At 40.0% G+C, this 21,595-nt stretch overlaps 1 protein-coding gene across 6 annotated transcripts in view; it reads left to right on the plus strand.

Annotated features, from left to right (window-relative positions):
* TTC7B (tetratricopeptide repeat domain 7B) overlaps window positions 1-21,595 on the plus strand; it is a 252,974-nt gene that overhangs the window by 152,632 nt on the left and 78,747 nt on the right. For all 6 annotated transcript variants that reach the window (XM_075926715.2, XM_089778382.1, XM_075926717.2 and 3 more), the window contains one exon: window positions 4,713-4,810. In XM_075926715.2, coding sequence (XP_075782830.2) covers window positions 4,713-4,810 — 98 coding nt within the window. The remainder of the gene's footprint in view (window positions 1-4,712; window positions 4,811-21,595) is intronic.

Consider the following 21,595-nt stretch of genomic DNA (forward strand, 5'->3'; position numbering starts at 1 on the left):
TATTGATTTCTGATTTTCAAAGGGGATTAGGGGTCTAAGTCTGATATGTTTAATATACAGTCAGAGTAGCCTTTAACAAGAACTAAAACTCAACTAAGCCTTAGAGAGCCTGTGTTAGTATGTATCTTTAAAAACAATGAGTAGTGCTGTGGCACCTTAGAGACTAACCATAGTATGAGCTTTCATGGGCAACCCACTTCTTCAGATGAGGTGAGCTTGACCTGAGTTTTGCCCACAAAAGCTCATGATACTGTGTATGTATATTTCATTAGTCTCTAAGGTACCACAGGACTACTAGTTGTTTTAAAACTCAGCAAGTTCACTTGATAATTGCTAATAGAGCCAATAGCATCCATTTTCTGGGAGGGTAGAGAGGGGTATCTGGGAGAAGTAACACATAAGCTACTCCAATGGGGATATTCAGAGAGTAGGAATGATCTTTGAGAAGAGAAGGCACATAAGATAGTTATTTTTGAATCCCCGAAGCTGCGCTTTGGTCTCTGCTGGACCTGGCTTGGCCATAAGTTAGAGAAACTATGGGTGTTCTAATTTATACCAGTTAAGGTTCTGCATAGCAGAGGGAAGCCCTTCTTAAAGACACCCTTTTCACTGAGGACGTTTAAGGCAAAAAACTAGCTCTGTCAAAGTAATTATAATTGACCAGTTAATTCCAAGTCTCTGCCCTTTGATATTTCTTTAGTGTTGTAAAGGGCGAGATCCTAATTGAGCACATAGTACCACAGAATCATTTACCTTTCTATCAATGGCAATATATGCAATTTGACCACAGGAGAGACAGGAGGTTCATCTTGAAGTGTGCCCTTCATTGTGGTATCTTTTATACCTGAAAAAGTTTTGCTTCCAAATACCTGTCTAATTGTTTGTTTGTACTAGCTATATAAGACGTAGCTTTAGGTGTGCTTTATGGAAAAATAATTGATATAAGGAATATTTCTATTTCATTTAAATTCCTGCAGTGTATGACTGTTTAAAAACATGACGGATGCCACTTGTGGGGGTAACTTTCTGTTGAAGGGGGAGGAGATTTGTGCTAGAGAGTAGCACTATATTTTTGTTTTGTTATTAGCTAAGATTAATCAACAACCTTGTATATTCTATAAATATTTACAAGCCTAAATATTCTGTTCCGATTGTTACCCCTGTATAAAAAGGGGTTAGAAATTGAATTAGAATAAGACTGTTTGGCAAGAGTGCAGATACTGTTAATAGATTCAGATGTGGTATTTGTCCTTTGAAAAATATTTAATATTTCCTAGTTTATGTATGGGGAATAGTATCTTATCCAAATTTACAGAATGCTCTGCAGAGCAAAATGGTTGCAATTCATTTACAAGTTTAATATCAGTATCATGCCTGTGTGTGTAACATTGCAAGCATATCTTTATACCCTCCTGCAATATGCAGTTATACTTGTGTGGATTACAGATGTCTAACTGTGCTCTGTCATTGCTTTCCTGATGGGTTCAGTGCTACCCAGCCTAAAAATACTTCAGTTAAGTAACAACTCCTCCAGATACCTGCAGGAATTCTGACCTGCTCTGAACTATAAAAGCTTAGTATTCTCATTACATTGGTTTTATATAATTTCTGAAAAATAATAGTTGCCAGCTCTCCTGATCTTTTTACCTTTTCCCTTAAGAACTTAGGAACCTGTATCTCCTTACTAGATATTAACCCAGATTTCAAGGCTGCTGATTTTGGTTAAAAAAAAATTCTAACAATTAAATTACAAAAATCTATTTACATTACAGTCAGGATCATAGTAGATCTCTGCAGGGAGGGAGGGCTATAAATAAATGCTGGACAGTGGAGAGACTTGATTTTGCAAATCCCATCATATTGGCATTCTGGAAGTTGTGCTGGTATCACACCGCTCCCTTATATAGCATCTGATGTGGCATATCTCCCCTCATATAGCATTGGCAGGATTGTGGTAATGTGACATGCCTATCCTATTGCAGCATATTGCATTTTCACACCAGTAGTAGCTCAATATGGAGTGATATTATAATTAGAAGAGGTTTCCCTTTCTAATTTGAATTGCTGAATGAAAATTCCATTTTCTGACTTGTTATAGTACATATCTCTGGTTGCTATCAGATCACCTTTTGTAGGAGAGGGTTGGACTCATTGTCCCCATTAATTAGCAGAATCCCCATTAACAGTTCATCTGATGAAGTGGGCTTTACCCACAAAAGCTCATGATACATTTTTGATAGTCTCTAAGGAGCCACAAGACTACTTATTGTCCTCACTAATGTTACTTATGAGACTAACTGGACAGAACACATGTAATAAAAATGCTAATCATAATACTTTCTCACTGCTTGTAGGATTAAGGAATAATGGATCAAATTCAATGTATCTGTAGTCTGGTTGCTAAAGCATTCTGAAAATTATTGTAGGCTCTCTTTTTCTATACTTTTCTCTTATTAATTTTGCACTACTTACCTTCTTAACCAGCTCAGCCTAATTAAGGAATATATAGTAAAGTATATTAGGGATGTGAATGGGTAACAGATTAGCTCATTCCCTGGGAGCAGCCTATCACAGGTAGAGGGCTGCTGCAGTCCACCCTTTGCAGCTGATGGCTGGGGCCTGGAGCCAGCAGCCAGCCCCACGTAAGACAGGGAAGGGGAGCCCTGCAGGCTGCTCCAGCTGGGCTGGAGTCATCCCCCACCTGGGATCCTTCACAGTCAGTTAACTTATTAATCAGAATTTTACATCCCTACAATGTATATGCATGTAACATTCATTCCATTTCTGTTAATTAAATAGGAAAAAGCTAGAACACACTCCAAATTAGAGCAGTATAGGACATTGTCCCATATAGGTTTATTTTGGAATAAATACAAAATATGAACTAACTACAGGAGGAAACTAGATAATCACCCAGAATGTCAGTGCAGTAATTAAATTGTAGTTCACTTCAAATGTTGTTCTCCTGCTCAAAAATACTTTGCGGCCTTGTTCCTCAGTTGAAGGAGAAATTAATATAGCAATTACCAAAAATATGTGCCAGCTGATGTAATAACTATGCCTGATAGTCTGTATCCCAGAAAATTCCCTTCTGTCTCCTGGGTAGTGCTATAATAGCATCCCTTTACAGAAAAATTGCAGTCTAGCAATGACATTAGTGCCATTCAAGATCTTCTTAGTAACATTTTAGCGAAAGCTGAATAAAAGAAATAGTATTTTCACTCTGTGCTTAAAGTTTGTAACTATAATGAGTTTAAAAATGAGTAGTCCTGCGGCACAGTTGTTTTTAAAGATACAAATTAACAGTTCTAGAAACAAAAGTTGTATGTTTATGCACAGAATGTTTAAGGCACAGACAGTATCAGTTCAAGTTTCCCCTCACTGATGTGCTAGTGTTCCTTACTGCCAATATGGAGGGACACTTCAGGGGTGAGAGAAAATTCATTCTCCATTCCCATTAAATCCTGGCCTGTCTGCTGAAAATGGCACCACAATGAAATCTTGTCTTTTGTGTGCTTTTCCCCTATATTATACAGATTTCACAAGGGAAACCAGCATTTCTCAATGTAGGGGCCCTGGCCCAAAAGGGAGTTGTAGGAGAGTAACAAGATTATTTTAGATGGGTAGCACCCCACCAGCAGCAATTGGACGTAGTAAGGGTGGCAGTACCATACAATGCAATCCTTACTTCTGTGCGACTGTTGGTGCTGGCTCTGCCTTCAGAGCTGGGCTCCAAGGCCAGTAGCCATTGCTCTCCAGCTGCCCTGCTCTGAAGGCAACACTGCCGCCACCAGCATCAAGCAGTATAGAAGTAAGGGTAGCAGTACTGTACACAACCTCTCCAACAAACCTTGCGAACCTCCTCCTCTCCTCCCCCCAAAAAACTTTTTTTGGTTCAGGACCACTATAAATTACAACATTGTGAAATTTCAGATTTAAATATCTGAAATAATGAAATTTACTATTTTAAAATCCCATGACAGTGACATTAACCAAAATGGACCGTGAATTTGGTAGGCCAGTAGGCGCAGGCTGCCAAATCAGCTAGGTAGGTGGCATTGACTTTGTCACTGCCAGACTAGACTCAAATGTAGTGAACCAGAGATGAAAAATTCATTACCGGTCTCCTATACCATCTGTATTTTTACATAGGTTGTTGCCTTAAATTAAGGATAGAAGTAAATTGGTTCATTAGCATAACATCCTCTTTTCTTCAGATCCCTAGTTAAAATTCAGGTCTTGGAGCAGTTCTTTTACTCGTTAGCAATATCCACAGCTTCTCTTCAACTTTAACTCTTTGTCCTATGTTCTGGTTTGGATGCGTTTAGATTCTGTGTTCTTTAGGACTGTCATCATTTGACTGATTGTTATATAAATGTACTGTATCGTGCACTCGTTTAATATCTCGAGTCTAAGTATATATTTGGCTTGTAAAGCTGTAACATATGAACCACTTTAAATGTTTGTATCTTTTGTGACCATTCTGATTGAGTATTTATGGAACAAGAATTGCTACAATAAGTGTGGTTATTTTTAGTTAGCTTTTATTTAGTGTAGTTGTTTGACTGAATAATTGGCCATGTTTAATACTAAACTTTGGTTACTACTGTTTTGCAAGAACATGTGAGGAGGGACATTATATTAATTGTATGTCAACAGTCAGTGTTTGATTTTTATATTTTAAATGACATCCTTTAAATATTATGTTACAGTGATTCTGGACGCGGGAGCAGTCTGTTAGACAGAGCCATTGCAGACAGACGACAACTCACTACAATTACCTTACCTGACTTCAGTGACCCTGAAACAGGTGAGAATTAGTATCTTGAACAGGAAATGTGGCAAAAATAATGTCGCTCTCCATATCTTCGGTTAAAACTCACAAGATAAAAAGACCGAAGCACTTGGTGTAAGATATGATGACATTTTTCTCTAGATACCTGAAATATTGCTGTAAAAGTTTAAAAAAAAAAATTGCATTAGCAGATTTGTTTGAGGAGATGCTTGCAATATAAACTTTACATTTTACTGATTAATTTATTTTTGTGTTTAAAGGTTCCATTGTCCAGCCTGTCACTACATTTATTTCAATATAAATATATACATATTTTAGGAAGTGTTATCATTATTAAATATTTAATAAAGATTAACTTTTGTCATGCCTGTCTAGCTAGGATCTGATACTTTATCCATTCCATTTGTATCTAAGCAATTCTGAGTACATTTTTTCGTTGTAATTTTAAAAACAAATTTGCAAAACAAAGAAAACTCCCTCCTACACCTTAAAAATATCTTACTTTACTAACTATTTTTGACAACTACATATTTGAAAACAGATTTTATTTGGGGGATAGGTTCACAATAGAGGTTAATAGCTTTTGACATGTTAAAAGAAATACATATTTTACAAATCTCATTAAATTCAGTGTAAAATAAAATGCTACACAGACTGCAGTAGGTTAACTTTACAATGTCATTACATGTCAGTACATGCTTATACACTGTATAATTAGTCTATTATCTTAAATTCACCTATATTAACTTGAATAACTATGCCTAAAAGTCTTTGTAAACCAAAAACTCATAGCTTGAATGAGTAAATGTACAGTTTTAAGAGAAACTCTAAAACATAGAAACAATTGGCATTTGCACTAAATTTACCAGAAAAGACACTATATTACATAAGAACATAAGAACGGCCGTACTGGGTCAGACCAAAGGTCCATCTAGCCCAGTATCCTGTCTACCGACAGTGGCCAGCACCAGGTGCCTCAGAGAGGGTGGACCGAAGACAATGATCAAGTGATTTGTCTCCTGCCATCCCTCTCCAGCCTCTGACAGAGGCCAAGGACACCATTTTATCCCCTGGTAATAGCCTTTTATGGACCTAGCCTCCATGAATTTATCCAGTTTCTCTTTAAACTCTATTATAGTCCTAGCATTCACAGCCTCCTCTGGCAAGGAGTTCCACAGGTTGACTACACGCTGTGTGAAGAAGAACTTTCTGTTATTAGTTTTAAACCTGCTACCCATTAATTTCATTTGGTGTCCTCTAGTTCTTCTATTATGGGAACTAATAAATAACTTTTCTTTATCAGCCCTCTCCACACCACTCATGATTTTATAGACCTCTATCATATCCCCCCTCAGTCTCCTCTTTTCTAACTGAAAAGTCCCAGTCGCTTTAACCTCTCCTCATATGGGACCCGTTCCAAACCCCTAATCATTTTAGTTGCCCTTTTCTGAACCCTTTTCAAGGCTAAAATATCTTTTTTGAGGTGAGGAGACCACATCTGTACACAGTATTCAAGATGTGGGCGTACCATAGTTTTATACAGGGGCAGTAAGATATTCTGGGTCTTATTTTCTATCCCTTTCCTAATAATTCCTAGCATCCTATTTGCCTTTTTGACCACCGCTGCACTCTGTGTGGAAGTTTTCAGAGAACTGTCCACGATAACTCCAAGATCTCTTTCCTGATTTGTCGTAGCCAAATTAGCCCCCATCATACTGTATGTATAGTTGGGGTTATTTTTCCCGATGTGCATTACTTTACACTTAGCCACATTACATTTCATTTGCCATTTTGTTGCCCAATCACTCAGTTTGGTGAGATCTTCTTGGAGTCCCTCACTGTCTGCTTCTGTCTTGATTATCCTAAACAGTTTGGTATCATCTGCAAACTTTACTACCTCACTGCTTACCCCTTTCTCCAGATCATTTATGAATAAGTTGAAAAGGATTGGTCCCAGGACTGACCCTTGGGGTACACCACTAGTTACCCCTCTCCAATCTGAAAATTTACCATTGATTCCTACCCTTTGTTTCCTGTCTTTTAACCAGTTCTCAATCCAAGAAAGGACCTTCCCTCTTATCCCATGGCCATGTAATTTACACAAGAGCCTTTGGTGAGGGACCTTGTCAAAGGCTTTCTGAAAATCCAAGTATACTATATCTACTGGATCCCCCTTGTCCGCAAGTTTGTTAACCCCTTCAAAGAACTTTAACAGATTAGTAAGACAGGATTTCCCTTTATAGAAACCATGTTGACTTTTGTCCAACAAATTATGTTCTTCTACATGCTTCACAATTTTATTCTTTACTATTGTTTCGACTAATTTGCCCGGTATTGAAGTTAGACTTACCGGTCTGTAATTGCCAGGATCGCCTCTAGAGCCCTTTTTAAATATTGGTGTCACGTTGGCTACCTTCCAGTCATTAGGTACGGAAGCCGATTTAAAGGATAGGTTACAAACCACAGATAATAGCTCAGCAGTTTCCCATTTAAGTTCTTTTAGAACCCTTGGATGAATGCCATCCGGTCCCGGAGATATGTTAACATTAAGTTTTTCTATTTGTTCCAAAACCTCCTCTAATGGCACTTCAATCTGGGACAGTTCCTCAGGAATCTCCCCAACGTCCTCAGCCGTGAAGACTGAAGCAAAGAAATCATTTAGTTTCTCCGCAATGGCTTTATCATCTTTGATTACTCCTTTTATAGCTCGATCATCTAGGGGACCCACAGGTTTTTTATCAGGCTTAAAAAAACATTTTGTTATTCCTTTTTGAGTTTTTGGCTAGCTGTTCCTCAAAATCTTTTTTTGCTTTTCTTATTACATGTTTACACTTGATTTGACAGTATTTATGTTCCTTTTTATTTATCTCACTAGGATTGTACTTCCACTTCTTAAAAGATACCTTTTTGTCCCTCACTGCTTCTTTTACATGGTGGTTAAGCCACGGTGACTCTTTTTTAGGTCTTTTGCTATGTTTTTTAATTTGGGGTATACATTTAAGTTGGGCCTCTATTATGGTGTCTTTAAAAAGTTTCCATGCAGCTTTCAGGGATTTGGCTCTAGTCACTGTGCCTTTTAATTTCTGTTTAACTAACCTCCTCATTTTTGCGTAATTCCTCTTTTTGAAATTAAATGCCATGGTGCTGGACTGCTGAGGTGTTCTTCCCACCACAGGACTGTTGAATGTTATTATATTATGGTCACTATTCCCAAGCAGTCCTGTAACGGTTATATCCTGGACCTGATCCTGCACTCCACTCAGGACTAAATCAAGAATTGCCTCTCCCCTTGTGGGTTCCTGCACTAGCTGCTCCAAGAAGCAGTCATTTAAGCCATTGAGAAATTTTATCTCCGCTTCTCTTCCTGAGGTGACATGTATCCAGTCAATATGGGGGTAATTAAAATCCCCCATTATTATAGAGTTCTTTATTTTGGTAGCCTCTCTAATCTCCCTTAGCATTTCTATGTCAGTATCGCTGTCCTGGTCAGGTGGTCGGTAATATATCCCTACTGCTAATTTCTTATTATTGGAGCATGGAATTTCTGTCCATAGCAATTCTATGGAACATGTTGATTCACTTAATATTTTTATTTCATTTGATTCTACATTATCTTTCACATACATTGCCACTCCGCCATCCACCCGGTCTGCTCTATCCTTTCTATATATTTTATATCCCAGTATGATTGTGTCCCACAGATTTTCCTCATTCCACCAGGTTTCAGTGATGCCTATTATGTCTATCTCCTCATTTAGTACGAGGTACTCTAGTTCACCCATCTTATTAGTCAGACTCCTAGCATTTGTGTACAAGCACTTAAAAATTTGCCACTGGTTATTTGTCTGCCCTTCCCTGATGCATTGGATTCCTTTGTATGCGGTTGTTTGTCAGCTCTGGCCCATGGTTTGCCCTCCCCCCTCCTCTCTGTCCGACTACAGCTTAGAGAATCTCTGTCAACAGATTCTCCTCTAAGAGAATTCTCTCTCCGATTTACGTGCATCTCCGCACCAATCGACTTTCCCCCATCTCTTAATTTAAAAACTGCTCTACGGCCTTATTAATGTTTAGTGCCAGCAGTCTGGTTCCACCCTGGTTTAGGTGGAGCCCACCCTTCCTGTATAGGCTCCCCCTCTCCCAAAAGTGTCCCCAGTTCCTAATAAATCTAAACCCCTCTTCCCTACACCATCGTCTCATCCACGCATTGAGACTCTGAAGCTCTGCCTGCCTACCTGGCCCTGTGCGTGGAACTGGAAGCATTTCCAAGAACGCCACCATAGAGGTCCTGGATTTCAGTCTCTTTCCTAGCAGCCTAAATTTGGCCTCCAGGACATCTCTCCTACCCTTCCCTACATCATTGGTACCTACGTGTACCACGACCACCAGCTCCTCCCCAGCACTACACATAAGTTTATCTTGATACCTCGAGAGATCCGCAACCTTCGCACCAGGCAGGCAAGTGACCATACGGTTCTCCGGGTCATCACAAACCCAACTATCTATGTTTCTAATGATCGAATCACCCACTACTAACACCTGCCTCTTCCTAACTGGCATTCCCTCCCCGTCAGAGATATCCTCAGTGCGAGATGATACCGCAACATCCTCTGGGAGGAGGATCCCAACTACGGGATGGTTTCCCTCTGCTCCCATTAAATGCTCTGTTCCCTTGAGACTTTCATCCTCCTTAAGAACACTGGGGCTCTCAGACTGGAGGTGGGACAGTACTACAGTGTCCCGGAAAGTCTCATCAACATAGCTCTCTACCTCCCTTAGCTCCTCCAGTTCAGCCACCCTGTCCTCCAAAGCCCGAACTCGGTCTCTGAGGGTCAGGAGCTCCTTGCAACGGGTGCACACATACGCCACCCGCCCACAGGGCAGGTAATCATACATGTTACACTCGACACAATAAACAGGATAGCCCCCACTCTGCTGCTGGGCTTCTGTCTCCATGTTTGTAATGAATAAGTTTAAGTATAAACTGGGATTCTTTTTAAACTTCTGGAGTATAGATTATTCTAAGAGTTAGGTTTTTAAGAAGGACAGAAGTCACTAGTGCCCTCTAAACTCCCCCTCTCCAAACTCTCCTGTTAGCTGTTCCTGGTCACGCTCTCCCTGGTCGCTGAGTCACAGGCTTATATAGCTCTGGTAGCCCCTCCCCCTGACTGAGGCTCAGCCAATTAACAGAGGCTTCTAGATTTCAAACCTTTTAGAAGCTCCGTCAAACAAACAAACCAAACAAACAAACCAAACAGACAAACACAATCTCAGCACACTGCAAATAACTCCCCCACACACAAACACACACTCCAGACAGCCACTTACCACAAGGGTCCCATTTTTACTCCTCTTTTACCTGGAGAACTCCCTCTCCAAACTCTCCTGTTAGCTGTTCCTGGTCGCGCTTATCCTACTCTATATCATATTATCCTACTCTACATCATATTATATCACAAAGATGAAGAGATTTATTTTCTTAGCTATTTGTTTTCTTGCTTTTGTAGATTTTATGTCAAAACTAGAACATACTTTTCGTATTGTCTTTGACACATAAATTCTTGTTTACTTCAATGCAAAATGCTTTTGGAAAGGTTTACCAATCTGACATGTCTTTATGGCATTTTGACAGCTGTAAATTAGAACTCAACAACCTGTGAGTCGTTGAAATATAACAGTGTTATTCAATAAGAAAACAATTGTACTTCCTTGCTTTATTTCTGAAACCATCAGGTTAGATCAGATGTTTACTCTCACATGCACAAGATATATTTTTGCCATTATAATAGATATTCGGTTATAAATTCCTTATTTCAGAATTATAAAGGCTTCATGCAGTGTGTATTTTACCATAGCAAGAACCTGTTATTTGTACAGTGGGACTTTTCTACTTTCACATTCTTATGTTCACTTGCTATTTTTTAAAAGCATTTTAATCCAAAAAAGGAAATTTGTCTTGTAAGCACTCCACATTCTGAGCTAGTTCACTGCTCTTGTTTTATCAAGCAAATACAAGAAATGTGTTATGAAATTTTAAAATCTAGCTACTTATGTGTGCAAAGAAACATTTGTTTTTCAAGTGGATGCCAAGAGCTTTGAGAGACCCTATTTTACGTCTCCAGTTATTCAGATAATGAATAGTCATTACCATTGTAGATTTAATCCTTTTTAGAGATCTTCTTCGCTTACTGTTTATCAGCCAGATGAGTTGCTGTTAAATAGAGACATGTTTGGATTAGAACATGTAATCTAAAACCACATGAATTTTTTGGGAACTTTACATCCAGCTCTGAACTTCATTATTGGGCCTGGAAGGGACATCTCCAAACAGGACAAGTTTACCTAAATCATTCCTGACAGATGTTTGCCTAACCTATTCTTTAAACCGTCTTAGGCCAAAACTAGATCTCAACAAACTTGAACTTTTTGGAAGTTCAAATTTATGTTTTTCTGAATCTTGACTGCCTGTACCTGGGTAGAGAGGAGTAGAGAGTTAATAAAAGAGAGGGAAGTCTGTAGGTCTGCAGGAGACACGGAGACAGCAAAAGCCTGTTGACAGGGCTGCCTCACCACCCCATAAAGACTCATAGATTTTGCAGGCTTCTCTGGCACACTCATTAACAGTTCTGCCCCGAGCCTCCCATTCCCCGGTGCCGTCAGTCTCCGGCACCATGGAGAAGCTCAAGTCTGCACCAGCCAGGAGAACTGAGTCAGAACCTAAGTGCACCACACTGGTCAGTGCTGCTGAGGCAGCGGCCCCTACAAAGCTACATATGCCACCACAAGCACCACTACAATGCCTGAACAAGCCATCCCTAGTCAACCCAAACTCAGCTGCGCTCTGGCTCCACAGCATAAGAAAGCGTTGCGCAAGGTGAATCGTTTACAAAAATCCCCACAACCGGGCACACTGCTCAGTCCAAGAGCCTGCTCGCTGTGCTCCTCACTGTTTTCTCATGCCCATGGGCACACTCATATGCCAGAAAGGGCTCCCCACTCTCCTATGCTGCTTTCACCATGAACTGACTACGGCAGCAGGCATAGGAGTAGATTTTCATCCTGCCATTCATCCCCATCAGGTTCAGTGGCTCCCTGGCATTCATACTGGGATCATTCCCTACAACATTTCCCATGGCATAGCCAGCCGTGGATGTATTCTCCACAGCAATTTCAGCCTCAGTGGCCCCTTTGGGAATCATGGCAGGGGTAGCAACCACATTCCTCCTAGGCTTAACACCCAAGAGATGCAGCTACTGCATTACCACAGCACACTACTACACACTCCTCGACTATATCCGCGCATTTCTCTCCATGTCACCCGTCCTCAATAATAACACTGGACAAAGGGGACTGGTTCTCAGTCCTCGACCTTCAGGATGAATATTTTCATGTAACCATTCACCCTGCCCACAGAAGATTTCTCAGATTCGTCGTAGGTCAAGACCATTACCAATACCAGGTCCTCCCCTTTTCTTTTTCTACGGCCCCTCGAATGTTCTTGAAGACGCTAGCCATGGTCACACCTTTTCTCAGAAGATAGAACAACATCATCTTCCCCTACCTCGATGACTGTTTAATCAAGAGATCCAGAAAATCAACAAGCTATAGCGATGACAACCGCGACCAGGGAATGTTTTTCCCAACTTGGACTGCTTATCAATATACACAAGTCCACCATACAGCCCGCACAAAAAATAGAATTTATCTGAGCGGTTCTAGATTCAGTGACAGCAAGAGCCTATCTGCCACCATATAGATTCAAGGCACTGTGCTACCTTATTTGGGGGATCAAGTATACTCCCTTTTCCACAGCCTGAACGTGCCTCCAATTATTGGGTCACATGGTGGCCACAACCTTTGTTGTCCTATTTGTGAGGCTACACATGTGCTGCCTATAGCATTGGCTCTCAGCCACCTACATTCCAACCTGACACAGCCTCATGAGGAGTCTTACACTTCCTCTGACAATTCTACAATCTTTCAACTGATGGACTTCAACCAACCTACTTGCCGGTATATCCTTCTACCTTACAGATCTGTCAGTAACTATATTGACGGATGCATCACTTAGGAGCTAGGGTGCCAATTGTGGCGCAAGGGCAATACAGGGCACATGGTCCCAATAGGAGAGGAACCTTCATATCGACATCCTGGAGTTCAAGGCCATTCGCAGGGCATGCGCTCACTTCCTTCCCCTGATAAAGGGCAACAATCTTTCATGTCCTCATGAACAACACACACTCTTTGTTTTACATCAATCGACAGGGTGGTGCCCAATAACACTCACTATGTGCAGAAGCAATCAGATTTTGGAACTGGTGTATCAGGAACCACATAACTCCAACCACCACATATGTACCAGGACAGCAGAACATGAGGGCTGACAAACTGAGCAGACGTTTCTCAGAGCAGCATGAATGGGGGATCAACACCAAGGTTCTCCTCTCTGTTTTTCGCAGGTGGGATTTCCCAGCTATAGATCTTTTTGCAACGGTACTCAACCTCAGGTGCCACAGGTTCTGCTCCCGAGCAGGGCTGAGCAAGAGAACATCTCTAGACTCCACTACTTCCCTAGATAACCCATTCCAGTGCTTCACCACCCTCCTAGTGAAATAGTTTTTCCTAATATCCAACCTAGACCTCCCCCACTGTAACTTGAGACCATTGTTCCTTGTTCCTCCATCCATCACTTCTGAGAACAGCCTCTCTCCAGTCTCTTTGGAACCTCCCTTCAGGAAGTTGAAGGCTGCTATCAAATCCCCCACATGCTTCTCTTCTGCAGACTAAATAAGACCAACTCTCTCAGCCTCTCCTTATAGGTCAAGTACTCCAGCACCCTAATCATTTTAGTTGTCCTCTGCTGGACCCTCTCCAATGCGTCCACATCCTTTCTGTTGGGGGGGGGGGGGGGAGAATTGGATACAATATTCCATATATGGCCTCACTAGTGCCTAATAAAGAGGAATAATCACTTCTCTAGATCTGCTGGCAATGCTCCTCCTAATGCACCCTAATATGCCATTAGCCTTCTTGGCTTCAAAGGCATACAATTGAAATACCTGACTCATATCCAGCTTCTCATCCACTGTAATCCCCAGGTCCTTTTCTGCTGAACTGCTACTTAGCCAGTCACTCCCCAGCCCGTAACAATGCTTGGGTTTCTTCCATCCTAAATGCAGGACTCTGCACTTGACCTTGTTGAATCTCATCAGATTTCTTTTGTCCCAATCGTCTAATCTGTCGAGGTCACTCTGGACCTTATCCCTGCCCTCCAATATATCTATCTCTACCCCCAGCTTAGTGTCATCCGCAAACTTGCTGGGGGTGCAATCCATCCCCTCATCCAAGTCATTAATGAAGATGTTGAATAAAACCAGCCCTAGAACTGATCCTTGGGGCACTCCATTTGAAACCGACTGCCAACCAGACATTGAGCCATTGATCACTCCCTGTTGGGCCTGACAATCTAGCCAGCTTTCTATCCACCTTACAGTCCATTTATCCAATCCATATTTCCTTAACTTGCTGGTAAGAATACCATGGGAGACCATATCAAAAACTTTGCTAAAGTCAAGGTATGTCACATCCACTGACTTCATCCTGTCGACAGAACCAGTTTCCTCCTCATAGAAACTAATCAGATCGGTCAGGCATAACTTGCCTTTGGTGAATCCATGGTAAATATTCTTGATCACCTTCCCCTCTTCCAAGTGCTTCAGAATGGATTCCTTGAGGATCCCTTCCGTAATTTTTCCGGGAACTGAGGTAAGGCCGACTGGTGTGTAGTTCCCTGGATTGTTGTTGTTACCTTTTTTAAAGGTGGGCACTATGTGCCTTTTTCCAATCATCCAGGATCTCTCCCGATCTCCATGAGTTTTAAAAAATAATGGCCAAAGGCTCTGCATTGACATTTGCCAATTCCCTCAGTACTCTCGGCTGCATTAAATTCGGACCCATGGATTTGTGTGTGTGTCCAGCTTTTCTAAATAGTTCTTAATCTGTTCTTTCTCCAAGGGCTGCCCACCTCTTTCCCATACTATGTTGTGTAGCACAGTAGTCTGGGAGCTGACCTTGTCTGTGAAGACAGAGGCATTGAATACTTCAGCTTTTCCCACACCATCTGTTACTAGATTACTTCCCTCATCCAGTAAGGGCCCCACACCCTCTCTGATCACCCTCTTATTGCTAACATGCCTGTAGAAACCTTTCTTGTTACCCTTCACATTCCTTGCTAGCTGCAATGCCAATTGTGCTTTTCCCTTCCTGATTACTCCTCAGCATTCTTGAGCAATATATTTATACTCCTCCGTAGTCATCTGTCCAAGTTTCCACTTCTTTTAAGCTTCCTTTTTGTGTTTAAGATCACCAAGGATTTCCCCTGTAAACCAATCTGGTCGCCTACCATATTTGCTCTTCTTACTGCGCATTGGGTTGGTTTGTTCCTGTGCCTTCAATAAGGCTTCTTTAAAATACAGCCAGCTCTCCGGGACTCTTTTCCCCTTCATGTTAGCACCGCAGGGGATCCTGCCCATCATTTCTCTGAGGGAGTCAAAGTCTGCTTTTCTCAAGTCCAGGGTGTGCATTTTCCTGCTCTCCTTTCTTCCTTTGGTCAGGACCCAGAAATCTACCATCTCATGATCACTGCTTCCCAGGTTGCCACCCACATCTACTTCCCCTGTTTGTGAGCAGCAGATCAAACTGTGCATGGCCCCTAGTTGGTTCCTTCAGCACTTGTACCAGGAAGTTATCCCCTTCATTATCCAAAAACTTCCTGGATTGTCTGATATCAAACTGAGAGGGGTTGCAACTGCTTTGGAGGGATAGGGTCATAATTCAAAATGATCTGGACAAACTGTAGAAATGGTCAGAGGTAAATAGGATGAAGTTTAATATGGACAAATGCAAAGTACTCCGCTTAGGAAAGAACAATCTGTGTCACACATACAGAATGGGAAGATACTGTCTAGGAAGGAGTATTGCAGAAAGGGATCTAGGGGTCATAGTGGACCGTAAGCTAAATGAGTCAACAGTGTGAGGCTGTTGCAAAAAAAGCAAACATGATTCTGGGACGAATTAACAGGAGTGTTGTGAGCGAGACACGAGAAGTCATTCTTCCACTCTACTCTGCGCAAAGGCCTCAATTGGAGTATTGTGTCCAGTTCTGGGCACCACATTTCAAGAAGGATGTGGAGAAACTGGAGAGGATCCAGAGAAGAGCAACAAGAATGTTTAAAGGTCTAGAGAACATGAGCTACGAGGGAAGACTGAAAGAATTGGGCTTGTTTAGTTTAGAAAAGAGAAGACTGAGAGGGGACATGACAGCAGTTTTCAGGTATCTAAAAGGGTGTCTCAAGGAGGAGGGAGAAAAATTGTTGTTCTTGGCCTCTGAGGAAAGGATAAGAAGTAATGGGCTTAAACTGCAGCAGGGGAGATTTAGATTAGACATTAGGAAAAACTTTCTAACTGTCAGGGTGGTTAAACCCTAGAATAAATTGCCTAGGTAGGTTGTGGAATCTCCATCTCTGGAGATATTCAAGAGCAGGTTAGATAGACATCTCTCAGGGGTGGTCTCGACCAGTGTTTCTCAACTAGAGGTACAAGTACCTTTAGGGGTACTTGAGAGAAGTCTGGGGGGGTACGTCAACACAACTGAAATTTGGAGAAAACTGAATTTTTGTTTTAAGTTTTACAGCGCTTTATTATTTTTGTACTTTTTACATACAAAAATTTCATTGCCTGGCCGGCTACAATTAAGTTAAACATTAAACAAATGTGTTGCAATGGTAGAAAAAAAATTGTGTCTGAAAACTGTAGGTACTGGGGGTACTTATAATATATATATTTTTTAAACGGGGTACTAAAAAAAGGTTGAGAAACACTGGTCTAGACTGTGCTTGGTTTGCTGTGAGAGCAGGAGACTGGACTCGATGACCTCTCGAGGTCCTTTCCAGTTCTAGTTTTCTATGATTCTAAAATCAGGACTGGTGTGGACAAAGTGAATAAGGAAAAGTTATTTACTTGTTCTCATGATATAAGAACTAGGGGCCACCAAATGAAATTAGTAGGTGGCATGTTTAAAACAATCAAAAGGAAGTTTTTCTTCATGTTGCACGCAGTCAGCCTGTGGAACTCTTTGCCAGAGGATGTTGTGAAGACTAGGGCTTTAATAGGGTTCAAAAAAGAGCTAGATAAATTCATGGAGGTAGGTCCATCAGTGGCTATTAGCCAGGATAGGTAGGAATGATGGTCCTTAGCCTCTCTCTGGATATGGATGACAGGAGAGAAATCACGTGATGATTACCTCTTGTGTTCACTCCCTCTGGGGCATTGTCCATTGTCAGCACACAGGATACTGGGCTAGATGGACCTTTGGTCTAACCCAGTATGGCCATTCTTATGCTGTATGAATAAAAATTTAGTCCATGGCCTTTGTAGTTTCTTGATATAAATTTAAAACCTGAAGATTGTGAGCTGCTTATTTCATTCAAGTCTACATCTTCTTGTAATAAATACAAAACCCATGACACAAAAGTTTACTTCAGCTTCTTATACTGGTGAAAACCAAAATTATTTCAGAAGTTTTAACAACCCATATTTTTCAAAACCTTTATTAAAAGCTAATTGTCAGTTTGAGGATTATCAGAAATCAATTTTATCTTTTTTTTAAATTAAGACTTTAATTTGTAGTTTGATCTGTTGTTCAAAGGTAACCCACCAGATGCTTACATTCATGGGTTTTACTCTCTTTTTTCAGTTTGTATTTAGTATTCATTATATGGATCTACTTTTAATTTCTAAAAGACTTTAAAAAATCACATATTCCTCCACCACAGAATGTAAATATTGTTTATCAGTAGTGGAAGTAGTGCACAGTATGCAAAGTGCAGCTGATGCTATTTACCCATTCAATCACCCTGAGGGCTGTAATCTTACAAAATCTGAAAGCACTCAACTAGTACGTTAATCTAATTATTAAAAAGGCAGTATTCATTCTAGAGGACTCCAAATAAAAGTATTTCAGGAAGAAATAGAATAATGGCCAGTCACTGGTAACATTTATTATTAAGGTTCTTAAGCCATCACTGTTGATAAGCATTATAGTAGTCTAATATGTAATGTTACTGCTGTTAATTTGATTTCTAGTACAACTCAAAGTGGGCTGTTGCTTTCTTTTCGGAGAAGATTTAAAGACCTCAACAGAGAGAATAAAATTTACAGCATAGATCAATAAATAGACATTTAGAGGAAAAAAATTATCCAAGATGTAAAATAGATATTTCACAATTTTGATATTACAATAATCAGATATATTTTAAGATTATTGTATTTAGTAATAGAAATTTGCAGCATTTTCGTAGCCCTTCTCACTTTTAAATAAATTTCTCCCAAGTAGCAGCGAGATTTTTATTGCTTAAGGGGGGAAAAGTACAGAGAACTAGAAAGACCTGTACATATTTCAGTGCAAGTATGGTGTGTGTTCAGTGCAAATATACCTGTGACGATCGGAAGAGCTCTAAGATTGAAAACTTGTCTCTCTTACAAACAGAAGTTGATCCGTTAAGATATAATGGATGATACGGATGTTATATCACTCACCTTATCTTAATGTTATGTCACACCTTGCAGGGGTGGGAACCACATGCCAGGGGACCAGAGGCAGCCCTCACCTTGCCTGGATCTGGCCCCTGATGCTCAGGGCCTCTCCCTCCCAGCGTTGAGGAGTCCACACTGGCACTCCAGACCCCCCCACTGCCCTACCTCAGGGCTATAGCACACAAAATCTACTAGGGTCCCTCCCCCCACTCCATCCCACACCCCCCAAGCTCTAGTGTGTGAGGGGAGGATTGGGGGGTTTGTTTGCTTGTTTTGTGCATTTTTTTTTCTTTTCACTTTTGTGTGCAGCCCCAGATTGAATTTTTCTGTGGGTGATTGGCCCTGTCCCAAAAAAGGTTCCCCACCCCATCTTAACTGATATTGTATTATTCAGGGAACTAAAAGCAACATTGTGCTAAATTATCCAGATTTGGCTTTCTTGAAATGTTCCTCTGCCCATACTGATAAATTAACATTGCAACTTCTGTGTGAGGAAAATTGTCTCATATGCCTTGTGAATATTCAGTAGGAAGAATGTAAATTTCAGTTGAAACATCTGCTTTATTTAGCCCTGCAGAAGATACCATCTCCTTACACAAAATGTGTTTGCTTGCATTAGCACACCGTGCATGTTACACCATTAGTATTTTTAAATGCTTTAATACCTGCTTCTTATGCTTGTGAAATTCGGAGTGTTCTTCATCCTTCCTGAGTGTTTCTTTTGAATTCAGACTCTCTTGTCTTGAATAAGACATTGTTCTGTTAAATGGGATTTATCAAGCTACTTTCCTCTTCTGTGCTGAGAGCAAGAATATATGACAGATTCTCATTAAATCAAGTTGTTAATGTTGAAATTTTTTTAGAAATTAACAAGTAAATTACAAGGAAAGCCCTGATATCTCTGTGTGATAGACATAGACTTTATCATTTTCTTTTTAAGTAGAGATGCTTATTAACAGAGTGTAGAAGAGACTATTGGTTTCATCTAGGCTTCAGGATAAAATGATATTTTAGAAAGATAATTTAAAAGCAAATGTTAGAGATAATCTGTAAATTTAGGGTATTTGCTGATATTGGGCAATAAGCAAGTCTGAGATAGAAAGGTCCTTCACAAAACAAATGGCAGTAAAAATGCTGACAATTTTAGTAATCACCTTGTCACAATATCAGGCTTCCTTGGTAATTTGTTCACATTATGGCAGACAAAGTCTCCTATTGAATTAAAAGTTTATTGATTCAAAATATTCCAACAAGCACAGGCTTATCTTAAGCTAATAAAATGTTGATTTAGTGATAAACATTCTCTCTCCATAAATCCATAAATTTTGAAAGGTAACTTAGAAGAAAGTAAAGCAAAGTATTTCTCAATAAAAATGTGCCATGAAATAAAGTTCAGACAGCAAATCTTAAACAGCATTTTACCATCTGTGAGATAATTACTACGTCCAGATGTTATTCAAGGGGTAACTAATTGTGAGGTTTTGAACTTGCAAAAACTTCCCACAATTGAGACAATATTAATATCGAAGATGAACCCTAGCAAAAGTGAAACCAGACAAACTAAAGGTGATAGTAGAGCTCCATTATGCTGATGTATTATTATTAGTTTCCTTTCCCAGACTTCTCATGCCTATTTCCAGACATTCGATTTCAAAAGAATCTTCAGTTTCTTTTTTTTAAGGGAACAAAACTCTTTTTTTCAGTTATTTACAGCATTCATGTTTAAATCCTGATTATAGCAATTGTTTAACACTTTCTCTACATGTGTTACAATTTCTGATAGAGACAATGGAGTATTTTACAGCATATTCAGCTGGACACAAGTTGGCCTTCACAATGATGGATGTCCTTGGTAGGGATTAAAGAATTCAGAGAGAGATATATTTTATCCTCCTTGCCCCCCTTCTATCTCCTAAAGGTGCTATGGCAATTTTTCTCTCATTGCTTCAAACAGTGATATTATATAATATTATAATTATAATTATAATAATTATATAATAGTGCTATTTTAAGCAATCAGAACAAAACTGCCATTGCACCTTCAGGGGATGGAAGGGGATAAAACTGAGTGAAATGCAACAACAGAACCTTGCTGGAGAGAGCTAAGCAACTGACAAGGGAATATGATTAGCTAAAGATTTATAACCATACAAACAAAACTAAGAAAGATTTGTGTGATGTTGGGGAAAGAACAGAGTGAGTGTTCAGTAGAGTGGAACAGGAAGCCAGAATGTAGGCTGTTAGCACCATAGCAAATATGAGATGCAGAGCAAGAAATCTGCATTTTAAATAAAAAAAACTTCTGAAAAAAACTATAAAAAAGACAGTGTGAACTTTGAGCACTCAGAACTCTGTTTTTAAGAGAGCTGCTCCCAGTGATTTAGTTGTCCGCAGACTGCTCACAGAAACTATGTGCCATGCATTTCTGCTGGAAGAGCCACAGATGACCCAAATGCTAATTAATTGTGGTGATACCAGAGAAGCATGAGGTATTGTGAGGTTAGAGTTCCAAGGACAATGGAAAAAGGATGAATGAAACATTTGCATATTTTATTTATGGAACTGAATACTGAAATCTTACTAACAAATAAGCTGTTAAGAGATAAATATTAAAACTGCAAACACTGTATCAAAACTTGCAAGATGCTCCCGGCAATTAAAGGCCAACACATCTAACTTTGGTACCAGTCAAACTGGTTGAATCTGTAGTAAAGAACAGCATTATCAGACTCATAGATGAACATGATATATAGAGGAATGGAAATCATGTCTCACTAATGCTTTCAAATTCTCTAAGAGTGTCCACAAAATTCAGACAAAGATGATCCTATATATATATAGAGAGAGAGAGAGAACATGTGGTCTTTCCAAAAGCCTGTGACAAGGTCCCACTCCGAAGATTCTTAAGCAAAGTAATTAGTCATAGGATCGGAGGGAAGGTCCTCCCATTAATCAGTCAGGAATGTCCACACTAGGGAGTTATTTTGAAATAATTCCCCCTATTTTGAAATAACAAGATGAGCATCCACAATATCAAGCCCATTATTTCAAAATAAAGGGCTTATTATTTTGAAATAACTGCTTGTGAAGAGGAATAGCTCTTTTTCAAAATTATTATTTTGGGAATTATTTGAAAATAACTTATTTTGAAATAACTCCCTAGTGTAGACGTGCCCTAATAGATTAAAAGATAGGAAACAAAGGTCAGTT

This window comes from Pelodiscus sinensis, chromosome 5 (genome assembly GCF_052426305.1).
Source record: "Pelodiscus sinensis isolate ZL-2025 chromosome 5, ASM5242630v1, whole genome shotgun sequence".
In the NCBI taxonomy this organism is placed as follows: Eukaryota; Metazoa; Chordata; order Testudines; family Trionychidae; genus Pelodiscus; species Pelodiscus sinensis.